The sequence below is a fragment of the Lagenorhynchus albirostris genome, chromosome 20, assembly GCF_949774975.1.
Source record: "Lagenorhynchus albirostris chromosome 20, mLagAlb1.1, whole genome shotgun sequence".
Classification (NCBI taxonomy): Eukaryota; Metazoa; Chordata; class Mammalia; order Artiodactyla; family Delphinidae; genus Lagenorhynchus; species Lagenorhynchus albirostris.
Genome location: NC_083114.1, coordinates 11,530,977 through 11,554,338, shown reverse-complemented (window position 1 = coordinate 11,554,338; position 23,362 = coordinate 11,530,977). Strand labels below are relative to the sequence as shown.

At 42.3% G+C, this 23,362-nt stretch overlaps 2 protein-coding genes across 4 annotated transcripts in view; both read right to left on the bottom strand.

The window, feature by feature from the left end:
• The window catches only part of ANKFY1 (ankyrin repeat and FYVE domain containing 1), a 79,257-nt gene extending 68,010 nt beyond the window's left edge, over positions 1-11,247 (bottom strand). For all 3 annotated transcript variants that reach the window (XM_060133670.1, XM_060133669.1, XM_060133671.1), the window contains exon 1: positions 11,226-11,247. In XM_060133670.1, coding sequence (XP_059989653.1) covers positions 11,226-11,235 — 10 coding nt within the window. In that variant the 5' untranslated portion in view covers positions 11,236-11,247. The remainder of the gene's footprint in view (positions 1-11,225) is intronic.
• Positions 11,248-16,002: 4,755 nt separating this feature from the next.
• Positions 16,003-23,362, bottom strand: part of UBE2G1 (ubiquitin conjugating enzyme E2 G1) — a gene marked incomplete at its 5' end in the record, with an annotated part of 103,772 nt that continues 96,412 nt past the window's right edge. The window contains one exon of the mRNA XM_060134665.1: positions 16,003-19,057. The remainder of the gene's footprint in view (positions 19,058-23,362) is intronic.

Genomic DNA, 23,362 nt, shown 5'->3' with positions numbered 1-23,362 from the left:
ATACAAATAATTAGAAGGCAAGACCTAGTCTTGTCCTCCATAAAAGTCACTGGCACCACTCACCTGCCTCTCTCTAAGTCAACTAAATGGATGGCCAGAGGACACCTTATCTTGCTAGTTCAAACTAGTGGCTACAGTCACATCCCACTTACCCAAGAGATAGCTTCCAAGTTTTCACAGGGTATAGCCTGTGGCTGTCGACTGCAGATTTTTCTTCCCTGAAGCAAACTGAACCCTTTAACCCTGGTTTCAATCACACCATATTCTAGCCAACCTTTTGCTCAAGAGCTCCAATCCATCAAGACTATAGCATCTGTAAATACTCTGCATTTCCATTTCACTTAAACTATCATTCTGCAAGTATTTATGAAGCACCTGCTATGAACTAAGCATTATAGTAGATCACCAGTTGCCTCTTTGAGAGTTTTTTAAAAGGGCAGTCTAATTTGCACCTCTTCCAAACAAATAATGTATTGATAGCACCAAAGGAGTACCAAATATAGAATCAAAGTAGTATCTACAGGAACTCACAAACAGGAGGGAAAAGAACAAAGCTAACAGTCACAAAGAATCTGGATACTGATTCATGTGGGGGAATTATGAGGACATTTGCCTTCAACAGTAGAAAGTTACTAATTCCTTTAACCCTTAAAGAAAAGATCATAAAAGTTCTGTTTCAAACACCTTCTCAAGGAATCCTTGTAAATTTCTTTGGATATCAGTTATACACACGTAAATCCAAAATCTACAGCAATAACCCTAGTCTCTCTCCAGAATTACTGACACAAATTTCTACCTGCAACCTCGACCCTGACATTGTTGTTTCAGTCAACAGTTCCCTAACAACACGAGACATAAATTACAAGGGTTATATAAATTACAAAGAGAAGAGGCAAGATGAAAGGAGGGCTTTAGGATATAGGGCTCTCATTCATGAAATCAGAGATGTTCCCCGCCTAGCATCTTTTGTAGGATGAAACCCTGATCCCAGGTGCACCTAACAGTGGTATTGCAACTGCCACACCATTTCACAGTATAATGGAGAGAGCACCCAAGGCTGAGATATTATTCTGTGGGCAATGCGTCTGCTTGCAAACAGCAATACAAATGTGTCCTTGAAGTACCACCAAGCTGTAGAGTTCTTATAGGAAAAAGTATACAATTACCATTCTGAGCAATAATGGAGAGAGAATCTACAGCACAGTACAGTGGTGAGGAGCACAGGCTCTGGAGGTAGACTGACTGGGATCAGATCCCAGGCCCAGCACTTCCTAGTTGTGACACTTCAGGCAAAGGCCTCCTTCTCCTCATATGTTAAGTATGTTGTAAACATTAAACATTCAAATACATACAAAGACCTTAGAAGATTACCTGCCTTGCAGTAAGTGGTCAATAAATGTTAATTATTACAATTCTTAGAAAGGCAACACGATACAGTCCTTAAGAGAGTGTACTCTGGGACTTCCCTGGTGCTCCAGTGGTTAAGAATCCGTGCTTCCTGGGCTTCCCTGGTGGCGCAGTGGTTGAGAGTCCGCCTGCCAATGCAGGGGACATGGGTTCGTGCCCCGGTCCGTGAAGATCACACATGCCGCGGAGCGGCTGGGCCCGTGAGCCATGGCCGCTGAGCCTGCACGTCCGGAGCCTGTGCTCCTCGACGGGAGAGGCCACAGCAGTGAGAGGCCCGCGTACCGCAAAAAAAAAAAAAAAAAAGAATCCGTGCTTCCACTGCAGGGGACATGGGTTCAATCCCTGGTTGGGGAACTAAGATCCCACATGCTGAGCGGCCAAAAAAAAAAAAAAGAGTGTACTCTGGAGCCTCAGTTGACTGGGCTGAAACCCTGGCCTGCCCATTACTAGCTGTGTGACCTTGGCAAGTCACTTACTCTTCTCCGTGCTTCGATTTTCACAGGTGGAAAGTGGCAATAATCATGGTGTCTCAGAGTGCTGTCGAGGAGTAATTGAATTAAGATAGATTAAATTATTTAGAACAGTGTCTAGTTTAAAGGTTTACTACCACTTCTTTATCAAGTGACTAGTTTTCAGCTGTGGCTTCTTCTTTCTCTTCCTCCAACTTTCCTTTTGAAAAATAAGCCTAGAAATTTAAATAATAGATAAACCTACAGTTTTGCCGAAAGAGCTATGCTAAGTATTGGTGAAGAATGTCAGCACTTGCATTATAATTCAATCATGTTTCTTTCCAAACAATACCCATTTGCTCTTCACCAACGCAGTTGGAGGTGAGACATTTTCATGAGCTCTCTATAATTCATCACTCTTGACCTAACCAAAGATGCCTGAGACAAAAAAAAATCTACATTCACTATTAATAGCCTAAAAAAGAGACCAACATCAACTGCAATATATATATATATATATATATATATATATATATTTTTTAATCAGCAAGTCATTGGACAGTCAGAAAAGGAACCCACAATGATCCTTATAAGACTCTTCCTTCTAGGTCAGGAGTCGGCAAACTTTTTCTGTGAGGGGCCAGATAGTAAATAGTTTAGGCTTTGTGGTAGAAAGCAGATCAGTGGTTGCCAGAGGTCAAGGGAATGGGATTGAATGAATGCAAAGGAGTTCAAGGAAATTTTTTAAGATTATAAAAATGTTCTAGATCATGATTTAAGATCTTAAGCCAAAGCCCATGCTCATCCCACTGTACCATGCTACCTATTTTCAGCTCTAATGTCAGGACATCAAACACGTATTTATTATTAATTCACTGATTTAGAAATTAAATGTTGTTTCCATTCCCTACCTTAAATGTGATTTCTACTCCCCTCTGCCTACTCCAATACTAACCCACACTGTATTTATTAAACCTTTTTAGATTAACAAAACCCTGATATTTCCTTTCTCTACACTTCTGTAGTTCTTACTTTCTAGTCCCAATTTTAGCAGTGAATTAGTGTTCTTTTGTATAATCCTTTAATTACTGACTTTCTCCCTACTCTGCTTCAACTATGTCCATTAGATAAAAGAAAAATGATCGTAAAAGCTGTGATAACATTTCATTTTGAGAACTACAAGAATAATTTTTGTTTCAGACATATATTAGAGTCTTCCACATAACAATATTTCATTAAAGCATGTATCAAAGTCCCAGAAAATACTATCTTCTTTGTTGGCACCAGAAAAGATAAGCTCCTCACAGGTGATGAATTACTACCACTACTGCTTTCCTAAACCTGTCATACTAAAGATGTCATTTTTCTTTCACTGGGATTACTGAATATTCACTAACCAAGAGTGCTAACTATGGGAAAATTGTGTAATGGAGAATAAGAAATAAGTGGATACATTTACTGTTCAGAATTCAAGTTCACAAAATACCCTAATGAAAAAAGGAAGGGAAGGAATTCCTGGCCGCCTAGTGGTTAGGATTCCGGGCTTTCACTGCCGTGGCAAAGGTTCAATCCCTGGTCAGGGAACTGAGATCCCGCAAGCTGCACAGCTAGGCCAAAAAAAAAGAGGAAGGGAAGGGGAAAGAAGACAGCAATACCATCGGGAGGAGGTTACAAAGGAATAGTAAGATACCCCTGCCAGTCTGTAACCTCCCAGTTCACACAAAGTTTGTATTACTGAAAACAAAATGGTGCTAAGAGACATTTCACATTTTGACTTTTCACACTTTAAAAAGTCTAGCAATTCTGTCATAACTCAAATGCATTGACAACGTCCAAAAGCCATTACTTAACAAAAGTTTGCTTTAAAAAATCCTTTTACCCCAGTTTACAAATAAAACCAATTACTCAGGACTTCTTAGTTAGGAAAGATGACCTTATTTTATTTATGTATATGTGTGTATATGCACATAGTTATATTTGTTTAAAAAATGATTCAGTAGGGCTTCCCTGGTGGTGCAGTGGTTGAGAGTCCGCCTGCCGATGCAGGGGATACGGGTCCGTGCCCCGGTCCGAGAGGATCCCACATGCCACGGAGCGGCTGGGCCCGTGAGCCATGGCTGCTGAGCCCGCACGTCTGGAGCCTGTGCTCCGCAACGGGAGACGCCGCAACAGTGAGAGGCCCGCGTACCGCAAAAAAAAAAAAAAAAAAGATTCAGTAAAACCCTCTTTTATTCAATACTGGCTCAGTTTGAAAAAAATGTTTTGGGGGATATACTGATCTTCACTGAAGCTGAGTGATGCAAAAATCTGAGTTTTTAAAAACTCCCCAGGTGATTCTAATATGCCGGGTTCTCCAGGTTGAGAGCCACTAGCATGAACTACCAGAATGACAGCAGAAAGGAAAGAACGTATGTGAGAGCTTTATAAGAGTCACAGGATTTGGTGACTGACACCAGACTTAGGAGGAAGTCAGGGATGATTACTAGGTTATGGACTTGAGTTCGGCTGGACAGTAGTGCCACTAAGCATCAATGCAAAAGAGAAAAGTTACTAAACTATAAAGCACAATATGCATGTTTTTATGAGAAACTTTGCCTTCCCCTCTCAGTTCCACTTCCATTAAGGCTGCGACTGTGTTGCTCACTCTGTCATCCCTAGCAATAGTTGCCTGTACTTAATAGAAATGAAATACATTTTTCCTGATTGTGATTCAACTCTGTTAAGACTTGTCTGCAAGTCAGTGGCATGACTTAGTATGTTTTTCAAGACCTCACTCTGGGGACTTCCCTTGGTGGTCCAGTGGGTAAGCCTGCGCACTCCCAATGCAGGGGGCCCGGGTTTGATCCCTGGCCAGGGAACTAGATCCTGCATGAAGGCCTCAACTATAAGTTCACATGCCACAACGAAGAAGTCCACATGCTGCAACTAAAGTCCGCATGCCACAACTAAGACCTGGTGCAGCCTAAATAATATTTTTTTAAAAAGCACAGCATTAAAAAAAAAGAAAAAACCTCACTCTGTGTAGCACTGATCGCAGATAGGGCTGGCTTCACAGGAGATACTCAACAAATATTAGCTCACTAGCTAATTTTCACACAAACGCCAGTCTGACTGGAAATGCTTCCAACTGCCTGCTAAGACATAATCACCTAAAGGTATATTGGGCATGGCAAAATCTGTCCACACCTGAGATCAAGATATTTGTTCTCAAATCTGTTCCGCTTCTTCCTGTTAACAGCCCAGCCATTATCTGAGTCACCCAGGCCTAGAACCCTTGGGTCATCTTTGATATCGCCCTCTTGTCAACATGCAAACAGGTTTCCAGAGTCCTGTCTTTTATGCTGTCTATAGTGAGTATCTCTCACAGCAGTCCTCACCAACCCCAATGCCCCTTACCCAAGGACTCACCTTCAATTGCTACGGCACCCACTCCAGCCTCCCTCCCTCATTCCCTCCCAAATCCATCCTCTACATTATACAGCCTTTTCAACAGGCCTCAGACAATTCTAGTCACGTCACTACCTTGGCTGATACCTTTCAGTAGTCTCACCCCACGGTCCACAGAGCAAAATGCAAATGCTTAAACAATCCCTTCATAATCTAGCCCTTAACATACTTTTCCAACCTCACATCCTGCTATTGATATTTCTTCCGAGAATACTGACCTCCTCCCACCCACATCTCCCCATGTCCAAAAGCGGCCTATTTTTCCAAAGTCCAGCCCAGATAAGCCCAGCTTAACTCCTGCAGCAAAGGCCTCCCCTGACACCCAAAACATACTCCCCACTTCCCTAAAACATCTCTTCCTACTCTGAATTTTCAAAGTAACTCCTAAGCATTTTTCACCTTCCACCCTACAATGCAGTTTCTTTTTCTTTTTTTCTAAATTAATTAATTTATTTTTGGCAGCATTGGGTCTTCGTCGTTGTGCGCGGTCTTTCTCTAGTTGCGGTGTGCAGGGGCTACTCTTCGTTGTGGTGCGCGGGCTTCTCATTGCGGTGGCTTCTCTTGTTGCGGAGCACAGGCTCTAGGCGTGTGGGCTTCAGTAGTTGTGGCACGTGGGCTCAGTAGTCGTGGTTCATGGGCTCTAGAGCGCAGGCTCAGTAGTTGTGGAGCACGGGCCTAGTTGCTCCACGGTATGTAGGATCTTCCCGGACCAGGGCTCAAACCCGTGTCCCCTGCAATGGCAGGCAGATTCTTAACCACTGTGCCACCAGGGAAGTCCCTACAACGCAGTTTCTAACACACATGCTTTCGTCTCCCCTCCTGGACTGCAGTGTTCTCTGTGAAGAGGCTCTAGGTCTGGCTCTTTTTTTTTTAACCACTGACTACCTCTCCCTCCACCCCCACTCCATGCTCATCCCATCCTCCACCCTACAGTGCATTAGTAGGTGGAGTTCAATAATACTGTAGGTCCCTGGCCTACTCAGATTTAACAAGAGAGCCTGAGGACATAGTTTCTCATTTTGTTGGGCATGTCTGTAAATCATGATAATGTCCCAACTACAGCAACTCACCTTGCCGGTGACTGAAGCCCACATATCTGAGCATGATTCAGTAGCTCTACTCTCGCACATCCACAGTCACTGCAGTGACTGGATAGACTTCGTTTCTTTGTTTTTAAAAAATATATATATCCTCAAGGAGAAAGCTAACAGCCTCTGCTGGTGACAGAAATGAAAGAAAGGGAAGATAGAGAAAAGAAAGGAATGGTATATAGAGAGATACTGCTTGAGGGGTCACCAGACAATACATAATTATGAACAGACTGGGACATCTGATGAATGAATAAAATAATAAATGAAGAGATAAACTTTCAAACTGGAAGGAGCAAAATTTCTCCTTTCACTGTTTCTACCAGCCTATACCAAGCATTTTCTGGAACACTGCTGTCCAACAGCACCTTCTAGAATGATGCAAGTGTTCTATTCATCTGTGCTGTCTGCTAATATGGGAGCCGCTAACCACACGGTTACTGAACACCTGGAATGAGGCTAGCATGACTAAGGAACTGAATTTTAAATTTTATTTAATTTTAATTAAATTTAAGAAGCCATATGTAGCTAATGGCTACTGTAGTGGCCAGGGATTGTCCAGAATACAGAATGTCTTCACCTTGTTACTTGAATTGTTGTCAAAAGTATTTTCCTGACCAAATTCCAGTAAGCTTATAAAAGTTCATGATCATTTTTCTGTTTAACAAGTCACATTTTTTTCCAATTTTCACTTTTATTTTATTGAGGGGAGAGTGGTTTAAGAGGAGACTAAGAGAGGGGACTTCCGTGGTGGTCCAGTGGCTAATACTCCACGTTCCCAATGCAGGGAGCCCGGGTTCGATCCCTGGTCAGGGAAATAGATTCCACATGCCACAGCTAAAAAATCCCACATGGGGCTTCTCTGGTGCTGCAGTGGTGAAGAATCTGCCTGCCAACGCAGGGAACACAGGTTCGAGCCCTGGTCCAGGAAGATCCCACATGCCACGGAGCAACTAAGCCCGTGTGCCACAACTACCAAACCTGCGCTCTAGAGCCAATGAGCCACAACTACTGAGCCCATGTGCCACAACTACTGAGCCTACACCCTAGAGCCCATGCTCTGCAACAAGAGAAGCCACCACAATGAGAAGCCCGTGCACCACAACAAAGAGTAGCCCCCACTCACCGCAACTAGAGAAAGTCCACACAGCAACGAAGACCCAATGCAGCCAAAATAAAATAAAATAAAAATAACTTAAAAAAAAATCCCACATGCCGCAACTAAGACCTGGCGCAGCCAAATAAATAAATAATAAATATATTTTTTTAAAAAAAGATGAGACTAAGAGACAGACTGCATGGTAGGTACACTGCATGATACACTATTTCTTTTGAGATAGTGATTATCCCCCTTTCAAAGTTGAGGAAACTGAGACTGAGAGCAATTAATTGGCTTGCCTGTGATCACAGCTTAGTAAAACTAGGATTCAAACCCATGTCTGCCTGCAGAGACTGAGCTCTTAAGCATGCTTAAATTGCTAAGACTAAACTGGGCTGGATGAAAAGTAGGTTAGGCAGTTCCCAGCAAGCTGATGTTATTCAGAGCACATTAAAAGTTGGACCAGCCAGCTTACTTGACAAGAGACTAAGGATGTATCCAGGCAACTTTCTTTCTTAAAAGCTGGACCAGCCAGCGTACTTGACAAGAGACCAAGGATGTATCCAGGCAACTTTCTTTCTTTTTTTTTTAATTTTATTTATTTATTTTTTTATTTTGGCCACACCGCTTGCAGGATCTTAGTTCCCCGACCAGGGACTGAACCTGTGCCCTCAGCAGTGAAAGCGAGGAGTCCTAACCACTGGACCGCCAGGCAATTCCTGGCAACTTTTCTTGATGTCTGGTAAATGATGCTCAATAATTCATCCACTCCTTCAACCACGGGCACGATGCTAAGTTGGAAGATACAGCAGTGAACAAAACAGGAAAAGTCTCTGCCCTCATGGGGGTTATATTCCAGTAAGGGAATTAAAAAACAAACAAACAAAACCTAGGGACGGTCTCTAAAGAGGTGAGAACTGAACAGACACCTGAGTGAATAAAAGTTGATTAGCTGCGTGGAGAAACTGAGGAAGACTGTTCCAGGCCAAGGAAACTGCAAGACAAAGATATAGAGGTAGGAGTGTGTTGGGAATGTACAATACAAAGAACAGCAAGGAAGTTAGTGTGCAAGAGCTTTGTGAAGGAGAAGAAATAAAGTATCACTGTTAACCAGCGGCCAGATCCTGTTGGCCTGTAAAGATCACTGGAAGGCTTCGGAAAAATATATTCCAAATGTATATAAGATATAAAATATATATAAAATCATGGAGAGCCACGGGGAATGGGGAGAACGTGTGGAAGGGTAGGTGTATTGCAAAGAGTGGGAGAGACATGATCTGATTTATGCTTTAAAAGGAACACTGGAGACTGTAAAAACAGGCTGTGGGGAAGCACAATCAAGGAGAAAAAGTAAAAGCAGAAAGACCAAGTTGGAGGGACTTGTTCGAGTGATGAAGGAGGCTGAGATGAAGGACAGCTACAGAGATGTAGAGTGGAAATGGCAACTAATTTTAGGAAAGACTTTAGCTAAATATATACGGTCAAACCAATACCCATGGATGCAAGGAAAGAAAGAAGCTTGGTTTCTAAACGAGTCGCATTAAGAAGTTACTGTATAACTCAGCCCCTGCAGGTTCTATTTACTATTCCTAAGCGCAATTTCCCACATTCTCACACTCACACCACCTAACGAAGACCATTATCAGGGAAATTCCCACAGAGCGTGCTTACAGATCATCCAATTGTTACATGACATGTTACATGACACAGATTTTTGCTATTTGTTTATATTTAAATGAGTATTTCTGAACAAGCATAGCCAGCTCCGATAAATTCTTTTTAAAGTACATGTCGCGTAACACCCCCGCAAAACACTGTTTAGATAACCTTGCCTTCCTGTGCATAACAAGCAGTTTCAGTTTAATGAGGTAACTGGACTAGGATGCTCCACTCAATTCTTCCCAAAGTCTGTGACATTGTTTCCAAAAAGCTTAAGTCAGAACACAGGCTAGGAAACTGGAACACACACAAAAAGAGTAAAATAAAAACTGTCGAGTCAGAACCTCCTGACTATGCTTACCTATCTGTACTCCCTTGCCAATTTAACCCTGAAAGGATGTTTTAAGGTGTGCTCTCCACCAGCTGCATCTCTCTCAAGGTTATCCTAACACAAATCTCAAGGCACTTGCAGGATAACAATCAGCATATTCAGCCAGTAGGAGCTCTTCAGGCTGGAACCGAACTGCAAGGCAGAGCAGGTGCTCAGTAAAACTGCTTAATGAAAAACCAACTGCCTTCTACAGTTTCAATCTTGGTAATGTACTCCCCAAACATTCCTTAACTTCCCTAACCGGTGTAAAAGCGCTGGAGTACCTGTCACCTCACATGAAGCCTTCCTGAACCTTTCCACCCCAACTCACTGCTCTGGGCAACACGCTCCATTTTCACTGGCTACCCACTGTGTTAAAAAATCTTAATCAACATTCTGTGACTCATCCAAAGACTAGCTTCAGGGGATACCTCAGCTTTCTTCGGTTCCTTTTAATCCTCCTCTGCTTTCATACAATATTTATCTGATGTTTCCCCCTCAGGGGGTCTAACATGGTAGAAAGAGCAGACAAAAAGTGGGTGCCTGCCCCGGATATCTCTAGAACTCGGCCTCAATTCCTTTATCTATAAAGTGCAAGTAACACCCATGCTGGACCTCCTTCACAAGGTTGTTGCCAAGTCTAATCCAAATGAGAAAAGCCTGCAAACTGTCAGGTGCTGCCCAAAAGTAAGATCCAAGTAAAGATACGTTCAGACAAAGCTTAGCTCAAAACCAATCGGACAGGTGGAGGACCAGCACAGTGCAGTCACTCAATAAACATTAAGTCAAATAAGGAGTATTTTCCTCCAGTAATGGGGTGAACAGGAGAAGCACACTAGCCAGGTCCGACAGCTTCACTCTAGGGTCCCTGGCAGGTAACTCCCATCTCTGGGTCTCCTTTCCCGCCACCTGTACAACAAGGCTTTGACAATGAAGGCTTCTAATATTGCTACGTTAAGGGCGGCTCAATCCGAGAGGCCAAATTGCCTTCCCCTGCAGGGGCACAAAGAAAGCGCCAGAAAAGCGGGTAAAGACAGGACTGAGAGGCAAAGGAGTCGAGGTCTGGTTTAGCACATCTCTTAGGAGCAGCGTGACCTTGGCCAACTGCCCTACCAAGCAAATCCCCTCCTCCCGTCCACATCTCTCAATCTGGGGAAAGAATCCCAGCCGCTCCGAATCCCGAGGCTGCTGGGGAGCCCAGAGCCTATGGCCCCCTCCTGTTTGGCTCGTTGGCCCGTGACAGCCCTGGCTCACCCCCACCCCTCACCCTGGGAAGAGTCCTAAGCTCTTTCGCAGGGGAGGGATGTACTCCTTCCGGATGCGGGACCTGCCAGGACAGCAGTTTCGATTTCCTAAGGAGAAGGGTTACGTCCCCCGCCGTCCCAGCACCGCCGGTAATCAAAGGAGCCTCCCCGGCGGCCCTCGGGATCCCTGAGGCTGCACTCAGTGCTAGTACGGGACCTCACGACCGGCCCGGCACCCTGCCAAGGTCCCGCGGGGCCGGGGACGCCGGGAGGGGCGTTGCCATAGGAATAGCGCTCAGTACCCCGGCCCGAGGCGCGCGGCAGAGGCGAGAGAGGAAGGCTCGCGAGACCCGCTGTGCCCCAAGCGAACACACCCGGCCGTTCCCTCACAGGGCTGCTTCGCCCAGCCAGCAGCGCCCCCACAGCTCCGCGCCTTCCCGCGCTACTCCACAGAAACCTTACCTTCCGCCATGTCGGGCCCAGCCCTGCCTCAGCCTCGCGAGAAGTGCGCCGCTCAACTTGGGCGGTGCGTAACGGAGGTGCCCAAGTCTCGCGAGAGTCATGGGGGCCAGGGAGAGGGAGGGATCGAGACTAGGTAAGAGCAGTGAATGAAAGTGGAGGTAGCTGGACGCGGGAGGAACCGAGAGCCTAGCTCTCTTCACCTATACTTTCGAGGCTCTGGACTTATCAAGCACTGACTGGGTTCTATCATATTACACGCCCTAGGCAGGGGACTGAAAGGGATGGACGCAGCGAGCATTGACTACTCTTTGGGAAAATGTGGCCACGAGAGGGTCGAGAAAGGGGTTTTCGTGGTTTCTAGGTTTGTTTGTAAAGATGTGAGAGGCTGAGAGAAAAGAGCCAAAGGAGAGGGAAAGGCTAATGAAGGTTCACTAGCCTGGGGAGGCGGGATGCCCTGCAGGCGAATTCAGAAGGAAATTTAGGGGAAGGGATTAACTGTAGACTACAGGCAAGTCACTTGTTTTCTACTAAAACATTAGGAAACAAGAACGTGCATGCAGATGGATGTGGAGGTAAGAGATATCAGAGAGATTGCTTGGTGACATCGTTTTTATGGTTGAAGTTCATAGGCAAGGGGACCAAAAGAGTGAAGAAAATTTGGGAGAGGAATCTGAATTTGGAAGGCCTGGTTGCACGTGTCTTCTGAGTGTGTGGATGGGTCACTTTTTTCTAGCAGAACTCAGCCACCTGGCTGCAGAAGCAGAGAATATGGATTGTAGCATTTGCGCAGGGCTTGGGATTCATTGCCAAAAAGAAACTGAGAGTGCTGTGAGAATATGACTCTGGTGCAGACTGGGTAGAGGCTGATGTACGAGTCATAAAACTGCAGGTCTCTATAATATTGAAGACCAATGCAGTGTGAACAAGGTTGTGAGAGCCCTGTGTTAGGGTGGCAAACTGAAGTTCATAAGTTAAACAGTACTAGGAGACAATAAACTCCAGGACAGAGTCATGGAATATGGTAGCTGAAGTGGAGGTGAGAAGCTAGAAAAATCAGATATTGGAATTCAGAGGTAGAGAAGGTAGGAGACCATAAACCAGGTGCTAAAATCTTTAGTCAATGTGGGGATGACTAATAGCAAAAAGGAAGGCTAACGAGTAATATAACTGAATAGTGTGAAACCTGTCAAAACAGATTTTTACTCAAAGGACAATCAAAAGAATGTGGATTGCACCCATTCCTAGAAGCATCCACAGTTAAGGACTGAGGGGGAAGTGGTGGCCCTGGAGAAGAGCCAAGAATAAGAGATGACAGGTTGAAGGAAGGATCTGAGAACAGGATGAGGGTGTCAGAACAGAAAAGGGGGAGGATTTGAAAGTGGAGAGATTTTAGGTGCTGCCAAGGTTAACCATTTAGTGGGTAGTGAGGTAGAGTGGAGAAGGAATTTGGAGTTTAGATCATGGTAAACATAATCATGGGGTTAAAATGTTGAGGAAGGAGGAGGAATTCTGAGGGAGGGACATCTGGGAGATGAAAGGGGAGAGGGTATTGAAATCTTTAAGAACGGTGGTGTGCTCAGGGAAATAGCGTTCCAGTTGTGGCAAGAGACTAAAGATGCGGGAGAGGTGTGGGCAGGGAGGTGCGTACAGCAGCTGCATCGAGCAAGCAGAGCTTAGAGGGCAGGAGAGCATTTGCCAGGCTCAATGGAGGTGTCATGGCTCAAAGCTTCCCTGTCAAGAATGGTTTATAGGTGTGCTAAATGGTGAGCCCTTGGGGCCACTAGGGTAGCCAGGCAAGACAGTCTCCTCTGGCCACAGGCAGCCTCATCTGTTTTATCTCAGAGTGCCCTACAAATATTTCCTGGGTCATAACATAAACGTGATCAAGAAGTCCTGTCATAGCTGATGTCTGGGTTTTGCATCATATGACTTATCTTTGCCTCTTCACCAGCACCAGCCTAGTGTCTGGCATACAGCAGGTGCTCAAAATGTTTTTCTTTTTAATACATTCTTTTTAAATTAATTACTATTCATTTTTAGTTGCATTGGGTCTATTGGGTCTTCGTTGCTGTGCGCGCACTTTCTCAGTTGAGGTGAGCAGGGGCTACTCTTCGTTGCAGTGCACGGGCTTCTCACTGTGGTGACTTCTCTTATTGCGGAGCACGGGCCTCAGTAGTTGTGGCACGCGGGCTCGATAGTTGTGGCTCGCAGGCTCCAGAGCGCAGGCTCAGTAGTTGTGGTGCACAGACTTAGTTGCTCCATGACATGTGGGATCTTCCCAGACCAGGGCTCGAATCCGTGGCCCCTGCATTGGCAGGCGGGTTCTTAACCTCTGCGCCACCAGGTAAGCCCTCAAAATGTCTGATGAGCTGTTGCTGTGAGCTATACCGGGAGTCAGGGGAACTGGGTTCAGATTTGCCTCTGCAACTGATTTGTTGTGTCGATCATGGTCAAGTCCCTGCACGATCTATGCTACCATCTCAGATTCTCCATCAGTTTCAAGAGGGAGTTGGACTAGAATCCATGGTTCTTAATAACTTGGGGGATCATGACCTTGGAGAATCTGATGAAAACCAGGGACCCTCTCCCTTAGAGCAGCACACATGTAGCAGTAAACAAATGTGCCTTTTCAGTTTGCTTGGCCTAGATGCCCACAGTCAAACAAGAACTCATCTTAAGGGATTTAATCAACTCAAGAGCTTCACTACCTCCTCATCACGAACTACCTTCAAGAAGCCCTCTAGCAGAGGTGAAAGCACTCTTAGCACTGTAACATAACCCTATCTCTGGGCCCTTGTCTTCTGAGTAGACTCTTACTGGCTTGAAACCCCTGAGCTATAGGACTACTTAATACACCCTGTAAAATAAAGCATCTACAGTACTCAGTGAATTACAATACCCAACAGGGTTGGATGGAGCTACAATATTAGATATGACCTGAGAAATCTGAGCACTGAAACATGATTCATTTTAGACCTAATTCATGTTTTGTCTGATTTAGAGGAACTTTGTATGAAGTTGTCCCAGACATGGAGCATGAAGTACAGGAAGGGAAAAATGCTGCCTGCCTTAAGAGCGTAGGGGAACAGACTCTTTCTGGGGAGGTAGTGTCATATCATGATAGGGAGGGAATCACTAGACTGGTAGTCCAATGAATTGGGTTCAAGTACAAGCCTCAACACACCTCAGTCTCTACGTGACCTGGGAAAAAATATCCCGGAGGTAAGAAATAATGGCACACGGTATGTAAGGGAAGTCATGAAACTGAATCCCAGCCATGAAACCTACTTGCTGTACAGTCTTGAGAAATTAATCTGAACCTGATTCTGCATGAGGATCCTTGTAAGAATTTGACTAGATCCTTTACGAAACACATCTAGCACAAGCCTGCCACAAAGTGAAGGCTCAATAAATAGGAACTTGATTACTGGTGCTCATGAGGGTTAAAGGAGAGGTCACAGTGCTAACACACACAGTACTATTATACTGCACTTGTTCTTAATGGAGACTGCTGGCAAGGGAAAACCAAGTACCTTATCTATGACTTTCTGTGCAGCTATGTCTAAGATGTGTCTGGCTGCCTTTTTTGAAAGCCTTTCCCTTCTCCTTCACTGCAGCCCAGTGGGGTGTGCAGACTCCAAGAGACAAAGAAGACTAGTCCTACCGAGACAGCCAGGTTACACCATCTGAAACTGAGCAATCAAAAATACCTGAATCCCGTTGGGGTTTGCAGTCCTCCAGAAAACGAACAATTTTAATTTGGTGAGGTGTTACCAACTCTTACAAGAAGGAGGGAGAAAACCAACTGATCCTTCCTCAAAGCCTATGGCCTTGCACACAGTAGACAAAGTCAAAAGCTGTTGTTCATTTGCATTGGACAGCATGGGAATAAAACTTTTTTGCTATATACCTCAAGTAGATGATTATGCTTACAACTGATATTTAAAGTTTAGGGACATCATCTAGACCTTTCTATAATAGTTTTATTTCAAATATATTTTTCAGAAAAATTAAACCCTGAAAAATGAGCCCCCATTTTCCCCAAACTGCTCTCAAGGAGGATTTTCTTCTTGTGATTAAGAAATTAGGCTCCATGTTCTTTTCTCAGGGTTTGTAAGGAAGAGGCCTTAAAACCACTGGCAACTTCTATCAAGACAAACAAGCTTTCAACACCTAACACTGTAAATCCATATAAACTATAGATAAAGATGCAGGGTGAAAAGCTGAACATTCACATCCTGAATCCTGTTGTGGTTTGCAGTCCTCCAGAAAAAGGAAAAAAGTACTCAGTTCTTGCTGCATTTGCCACTAACTTACTGAGTGGTACTGGGCAGGTATTGGGGCCAAGTTTGCCCATCTGTTTAGAGGAGGGAAGGTGGGGATTGAGATGGTGCCTGTGTTCTCTTCCAGTTGACGTTTGAGACTGGGTTCTTCACCTTTTGGCTTATCTTCATGGTAAAACCAGTCTAGGCCAAAGACAAAATCCCAAATAATGTTCTAACATGTGCTCATTTTATTTTATATAAGGTTCTAAATCAGCATGCACGAAATTCTGATTAAGAATGGTGGTTGGCCGCGTACTGGAAATTTTAAGACCGTTATATCAGGTTGGAAGTAAAGTGAACTTCCTACCCTCTGGTTCCTCCTTTAAATAAGGTTTTAAAATTTTTTTATCTAGATTCCCCTGTGGACCCTTTGCTATCATGTGCTGTTTAAATAGAAAGAATCCCATAACTTGCTTTGGAGACCTGCATCCTGAAACCAAAATAGCTCATGATACAGCCTCTAAGTCATCATTTATTGATTTATAGAGCACCCATCACATGATCGAGGTGCTTTACAATACAGTAAACATCACAACAGAACTCACATAGTTAAATACAATCAACAAATTACAGAACTAAAAAAAAACAAATAAACAAAAAACTGGAATGAAGCAACATTATGTCAAATTTCAAAGATGCTGAGAAGTGGCAGTACACAAAAGGTAATTCCACCAACTGGGGACCAGACAGGCAAAGATACACAGGCACCACAACCCCAAACAGGGAGATTTGTAGAGGGTGAATGAGCATATAAAATAAAATTTCACAACCAAGAATGAAGGCCATTAAAGACACTATGACACCCAAGTACTCACAGAACTAGTGGAATAACCTCACAAAAATATTACCTTGTAATGACAAGAAAACCAACCTCATTTGGATTTTAAACTCACAAGAGGCCAGAAAGCCACTGAGCTCACCCATCCTATTATGAGCACAGACTGAAATCGATAAGCCTTTACAAGAACTTGGAATAAATTTAGGAAACAGGCAACGGTTCTACAATCCATAAGACTATGCAGGTGTTGTTGATGGTTGGCACGAGGTCAGGGAGAAAAATCCTTTTCCTGAAGCAGACAAGACTCACACTAATGATGAGGCACTGCTGGGACAAAAGCCACCTGGATCAGTGTCACCTAAGTGTGGTTTAATATCAAATGTAGAGGCATTTAGATTCACAGTCAGATGAACACTGGGAAAGGCACAGATGACACCTCTGACAGAGGAAAAGAAGCCAAAACATCTCTCGAGGCCTGTGTTTCCATATGTAGCACACTCAGGGCACCAGGTGGAAAGGGGTGTCATGAGACGTGCACTCATTCCTGGCTCTCCTTCTACCCCCATGATCTAGCCCTAAAGAACACATGGTTACACCAAAGTAACTGCATTAATGTGGCACTTAAAGTTCAAGAATAGTTGTCCCTGAGTTACTAGGTCATTTGCTCCTCTCTGAAGAGTCAAATCCCAGGTTTTAACTCAAGAGATTGCTAGCAGAATTACAGCAATAGGAGAACAAAATTCAGACTCCATCTTGCCACAAGCAAGCACCATGTGAACAATTTCTGATTTAAGAATAAAAAGGGATTGCATTCAAAGTCCCAGGTAGGCATGCCGTACTGCTGGCACTTTGGGGCAACAGTGTTTACAGAGTCTTTGAAAAAGTAAAGTCACACGCCAAGTTCTTGAAGAAAATTGGGCTGCAATGAATCAAACAATTTCACATTCAGCCATTACACATTTATGGGCTTTTTTAATGCTTCAGAGTGAAGAAGAGACTGACATTTAGAAAAATCACTCTCTACTGTGACTACATCCTCAATTATTTTACTTCTGCTTTAAAAGACATGCAAGTTCATAAGGGACTGGCTCCTTGCAGGAATCCTTTCATTCTTCTGCCCAAGCATTTCTCCAAACCCCCCAGAGCAGAGATGCACCAATTCTCACTGATTCTCACAATTAATCACCATGTCCCATCAGGTACTGTCTCAAGTTCTATCCCTTATATGCCAAAGACTACCTCCAAGTCCCAGCCTCACACCAAACACAGAGGAACCTGGGCACACCTTTAACACTGCACATGCTCATTTTACATTTCCTGAAATTATTTTTGAAAACTTATGATATGAAATATACTTATGCTCAAACAGTAATAAAAATCCAAGTGCAGTATGTCAGTGGCAAAATCTGTATATGTCAAATAACAAAGCCTTTACATCCCTGTAATGCTTTGGGATTCACATAAGAATCTATACAGAACCCAATACATATACTGCCATGGCCATGTGATTTTCAAGTATTAAATTTGTTTGCATAAGGAAACAACCTGAGATTTTTCTAAACTGCACTTCTCTGGCACTCAGTATTATAACCTTCATTCAATACAATAAAAGCCAACAACTTGACAATTATTGGAAAAAAATTATATTTTGGAAGAACTCACTACATAAGGTGACAGAATTCCAAAATCAAATTACATGAAAATATACATCGCAATTTCTTTGTACAATAGGTGAGAAAAATCTGCAGTATAGAGGATAGAGGCAAAGAAATATGAAGAGCTAAGGAGAAGGGTGTGTGGGTAAACAGCATTTTTAATAGCAAACCCAGAAGTTAAGTAGAAAGCCTGCAGCTGTGCATGCTTTATTCATCCAACCTTCACATTAGGTAACTGAGGGCAAAAATAAAACCAAATCAGAATTTTGTTTTGTTTGGGGTAAATTTCAATCATTTTAAATCTGAATTGAATTCAGAACCAACTCTTTTTAGTTCTTGGGGATAATGACTGAATTCAAGAGCTCTCAACAATGAAAAAAATGTTATTGCTATATCCAATCCAAGAGATGGGTGCAAGTATAATACAAAAGGGATGAAGCACCTAGTGATGACCATTCCTCTGAAGTCATCATTAAAAATCAAGTAGTTGCTTATTGAGTGTTTCAGTATTTGAACTAAATGATCCTGGCAGACAGAAGAGACAAAAGCAAAGGGGAGTGTGTCAAAACAAAGAAGATACAAAGTTTAGTAAGTGAAAAGAGTTTAATGAAGCCTCAATGGTTTAAAGGAAATTAAATGGAAACTTTTAATCCTAATTGCTTTTTATCTGACATGCTTTAAGGAGTCTTTTAAAACTGATAAGAAACAATGAATAGGGAAAGAAAACCTGCTAAAATCTTTTAGAATTTACACGATTCTTATTCTACTACAAGAAAGCATTATTTGGTACAAGGTGTGTTTGTGGATGTACATGAACAGTATATATATTATCCGGATCATGTTGTGCTATGTACAGGTCTTTACAATTCTTCCTGAAGGTTAAAACAGTTCATTAGAATTCAAAATGCGTAATCATCTGTAAGTTGGCACTTGTTAGGCTCTTGTCAGCATTGATACTGGCATGTTTTATTGCAGCCCAGTTCCAGCCAGTGTTTGCCAACTTGTTACAACAGAAGTCCAGCAATAGGTGGGTAGAGTGCAGGAAAAACAGTGCCATGTTTCTCAATTGGAGACCTACAAGAAAGCAAACAGCATTATATAATGATTTTATAAATTACAAAAGAATTGATTAGAAATTTTTATTTGTATTCCATTTCTTGGGAAACAAATTTTTCATTTCACTTTAAGCTCAATTTTGTGCTTTTCCAATATGACAGCCACATACAACCATTTCATTTTAAATTCAAATAATTGTTAATAAAATTTTAAATTTAGTTCCTCAGTCACACTACCCACATATCGAGTGCTCAGTATGTCTACTGACTACCATGTTGGACAATGCAAATATAGATTATTTCCATCAGTGAAGAAAGTTCTATTACTAAGCTTTAACTTAGATTTCTCTAGGTTCAGTCCAAACCTATATTATCCGTGAAGCCTCTGACAACTGACCTCTCCCAATTAGAGTTCCCTATTGTTTTGTGTCTGCTAATCTCATGTGTTCAATTCGACTAGAAGAACCACAGCTAAATAAAAACAACTACCACCTTATCGAGTGCTTATTATGTGCCAAGCAGTATACAAAGTGCTATACAAACTTATCTCATGTAATGCTCATAATCACCATATGAAGGGGTTTCCCCCATTTTACAGAGAAAAGAGAGACAAGGTCACAGAGCTAATTAATAAGTGGCAGAGTTTCCTGTTCAAAAGGTTAGAAAAAAACACTAGTTTCAATTAAATTAAAAAAAGTCTAATTAAATGATTGGACTTTTCAGAGCTTTTATTATATGAATGTGTCCTTTGAGTATGTAGCGGGAGCAGGAGAAGGGGGCAGGGGAGGAGAATACCTATTACTATTACATCGGATCAAGTACTCCAGAAACACAGAAGTCTGTATCACCTGCCAAGCCAATGCTGGTCACAAAGAAGTCTAATAGAAGATGACTGGGAATCCAAGGGATATAATTTTAAACTCCTAACAATGAAGCCAAATGTACTTAGATCCATGGCAAATATTTAACTCACACCAGATGTGTGAAAAGTTCAGTGTGTCTTCTAAATCCCCGAATGAATTTATCAATATTACAATCACCCGAATTCAACCATACCAGAGGTCTGATGTGGGCAAGAAGAAAGCTGTGGGCTTATCTATGGCCGAACATGTGCCTATTTCCTGAATTTAGACTACCTCCCTAAGACAGCTCCTGAGAAGTAGAATGACTGCTAAATTTCTCTCCAAAGGGCTCATACCAATCAATGTAAATGGTCCCCAGCAAAGCACTGAATCCACCAAATATGAATATACCACCTTCACCAGCAATCAGGTTCTATTGTTTGCACACAGATACACATATGTGCACACGTTTTATTAGAAAATCTAAAGACATAGACTGATACTCAAGAGAAATCATTATGAATAGGACTGTAACTTTTAGGTTATGTTACTTAAGTGTTTTTCCAAAGACTACATATCACACCCAAATTTACCCCCGCCCAGTTAACCTCTCAGGGCTGAAAAAGAACTGGGTATAGAGCTCGGGCATTCAGTAATCATTCCCTTATGATATGAACAAGAAATTTCAGGGTCACAAAAGAACCATTTAAAACCTGTTTCCATGTGAGGTTTTAAAGAAAAATACTCCAGAGAGGACTGACTATAGAAAGTCATTAACTACCTAAAATCAGGTATTTGAGCCTTTTAGTAGTTAGGACCCAGCTTTAAATAGCTTTAGCTTCTTCTTCAGCAGGAAAAGAAAAATCTATTCCCCCCGCCCCGCCTTTAAATAAAATATATTCTAAACAGACAAAAGGCCTTGGTACAGAAAAAGCAAGTTTGTTGTTCTTTTCTCTAGAAAGAGAAATGTGAAACTGAATTACCTGCATAACACTCAAATAAACGGTGCTGACCTAAAACAGTCATTTACAATTTGTAAGCATATCCCATTTCTGGTTTAAAATAAATCTTCTGTTGTGTGACTTTGTTAAAAAATCACACCATTTTTATATTAATGGAAATTATATCAACTGTATGTCTTTACAAAATAACTTAAGTATCTATTTTTTGCCTCAAACTTACACTTCATTATTCTTGATTTCTAACCTACAAATCTGGAGATGGTTTAGTTGGAAAGTGTCTTGTTCCATTTATTTCTAAAACTAGAATCAAATCATTAGTTTTCCATGTGGCTACACAATTTAATCTTTCTAAAAGGCCTAAAAAAATAAAAAGCAGACAAGCGTGATTTCCAAAAAAAAAAACACTTTTTTTTAACACTTTTTGATGTTAAAGACAATATTGAAAGTAATTCGTCATTCGAGGGTAAGTGTCCCAATAAGCTCAACCATTCTTAAGTGAAAGCAGTCCATGAGTTAAATAGCTTAGTATATCAAGGAAGTTTTCCCCATTATCTTTCACACAGATGATTCCAAAAGTTCCAATTCATTCTACACTGCCACCAAATATACTACTTACTAAACAACAACTCTCCCCCTATCACCAATCCATCTGGTTTTCCCCCAAACTGAACTATTCTTTTTCTTTTCCTTATGTCATGCACTGGTGACCATCCACACACTTCCTTTCTGAAGTCGGTAATACCTCACTCTCCTAGCTCTCCTCCTTGTGACCAGGCAGCCCACATGTTTCTGTCCCCTAAATGTGGAAATTGTGCAAGATGCTGTCTTTGGCCCTAGTATGTACTGCTCTCTATACCAAATGAATGGTCATCTCTACTCTAGAGACTTCTAATCTCACCCGCAGCCCTACGTCTAACCTCTGTCCTAACCATTCAGTATCAGTCATACTTTCTCAAAGCTGCACCGTGTTTCTACTCCCACTAGAGCTCTGCGAGTGGTTTAACCTTTTTTATGCCTGGTCTAACTGGCTAGGTGAACAGCTCTCTAATGGCCTGGATAATGTCTATGGTACTCCTACAGAGCCCCTTCTTTCCCAAGAAAACAGTGCCTTTGTAAATATTCATTAACAAGAAATGAAATGAGCTCAGGGTCAGCTGTTCTTGGTGTTACCTCTCATTTCAAGATATAAATCTTAATCCTTAATAACATGCAACTGTTAAAAGGGAAGCAGATATACATTATTGAGCTAGTAAAATATCAAGACAATGTTAAATGGAAAGTACAGAGTGTATGCTATGTATACATTTATGTTATAAACACAGACACAAAATCACACTTGTGTGTACATGTGTGTTAGGGGGAGAGTAAGATTTCTGAAAGATTAAACAGTGTTTACTTCTGATAGCAGAACTGGGGAGCTGAGATGGAAAAGAGATTTACTTTCCCTTATATATAGCTGCAACTATAAAGGTAGCAGTCAAATTCAGAAGGAACCAAAATAGAGCCATGATATTTATGGGTTAGAGAAGATGTTTCTAGAAGGGAGATCAATAGTCAATTCAATTCAATTGCTACAGAGATTAAAAATCAAAACTAAGGGACTTCCCTGGCGGTCCAGTGGTTCACACTCCCCACTTCCACTGCAGGGGGCACAGGTTCAATCCCTGGTCGGGCGAACTAAGATCACACACGCCTCATGGTGCAGCCAAAAAAAACCCACTAAACTAAAATTAAGCCTTTGGATGTGGCAAACAGGCAGCCCCTGGTTTCCTTATTACGTTAGTTTTCTGTGGAGAGGGAAGAAGGTGAGGCAAATGTGCTGGAAGATTGACAGTTTAAAAAAAAAAAACAGGGCAAAGCCCCTTTGTTTCCCAGGTCCCTCTCTTCCTCCCTAAAGTTAAGTAGTACTACAAATTTTAAGAATTTTATATATTTCTTCTAGTCCTTTCTTTTTAAAAAAACTTTTATTCTATCGGATAACTATGATAGAATAAAATATAGTTGGTTTTACTTTATAATTTACATAAATGATATCATACTTTTTCTTGCAAATTGCTTTTCCTACTCAAGATTTGTGTTGAGGGCTTCCCTGGTGGCGCAGTGGTTGAGAGTCCGCCTGCCGATGCAAGGGACACGGGTTCGTGCCCCGGTCTGGGAAGATCCCACATGCCGCGGAGCGGCTGGGCCCGTGAGCCATGGCCGCTGGGCCTGCGCGTCCGGAGCCTGTGCTCTGCGACGGGAGAGGCCACAACAGTGAGAGGCCCGCATACCACAAAAAAAAAAAAAAAAAAAGATTTGTGTTGAGATTTAACCATGTGATTATATATTACTAAGTCTACATTAGGTATTTTAGCTGATACAATAGAATATTGTAACTGATATTAATAGTAACTGATCAATTCTGATAGGCCTTTTAAAAATTACACACAATACTGCAAGCAATATCCTTGTATCATGTCTCTCTGTACACATGTGCTGGAGTTTCTCTAACCTATACACCTAAATCGCAGGATACGTGTT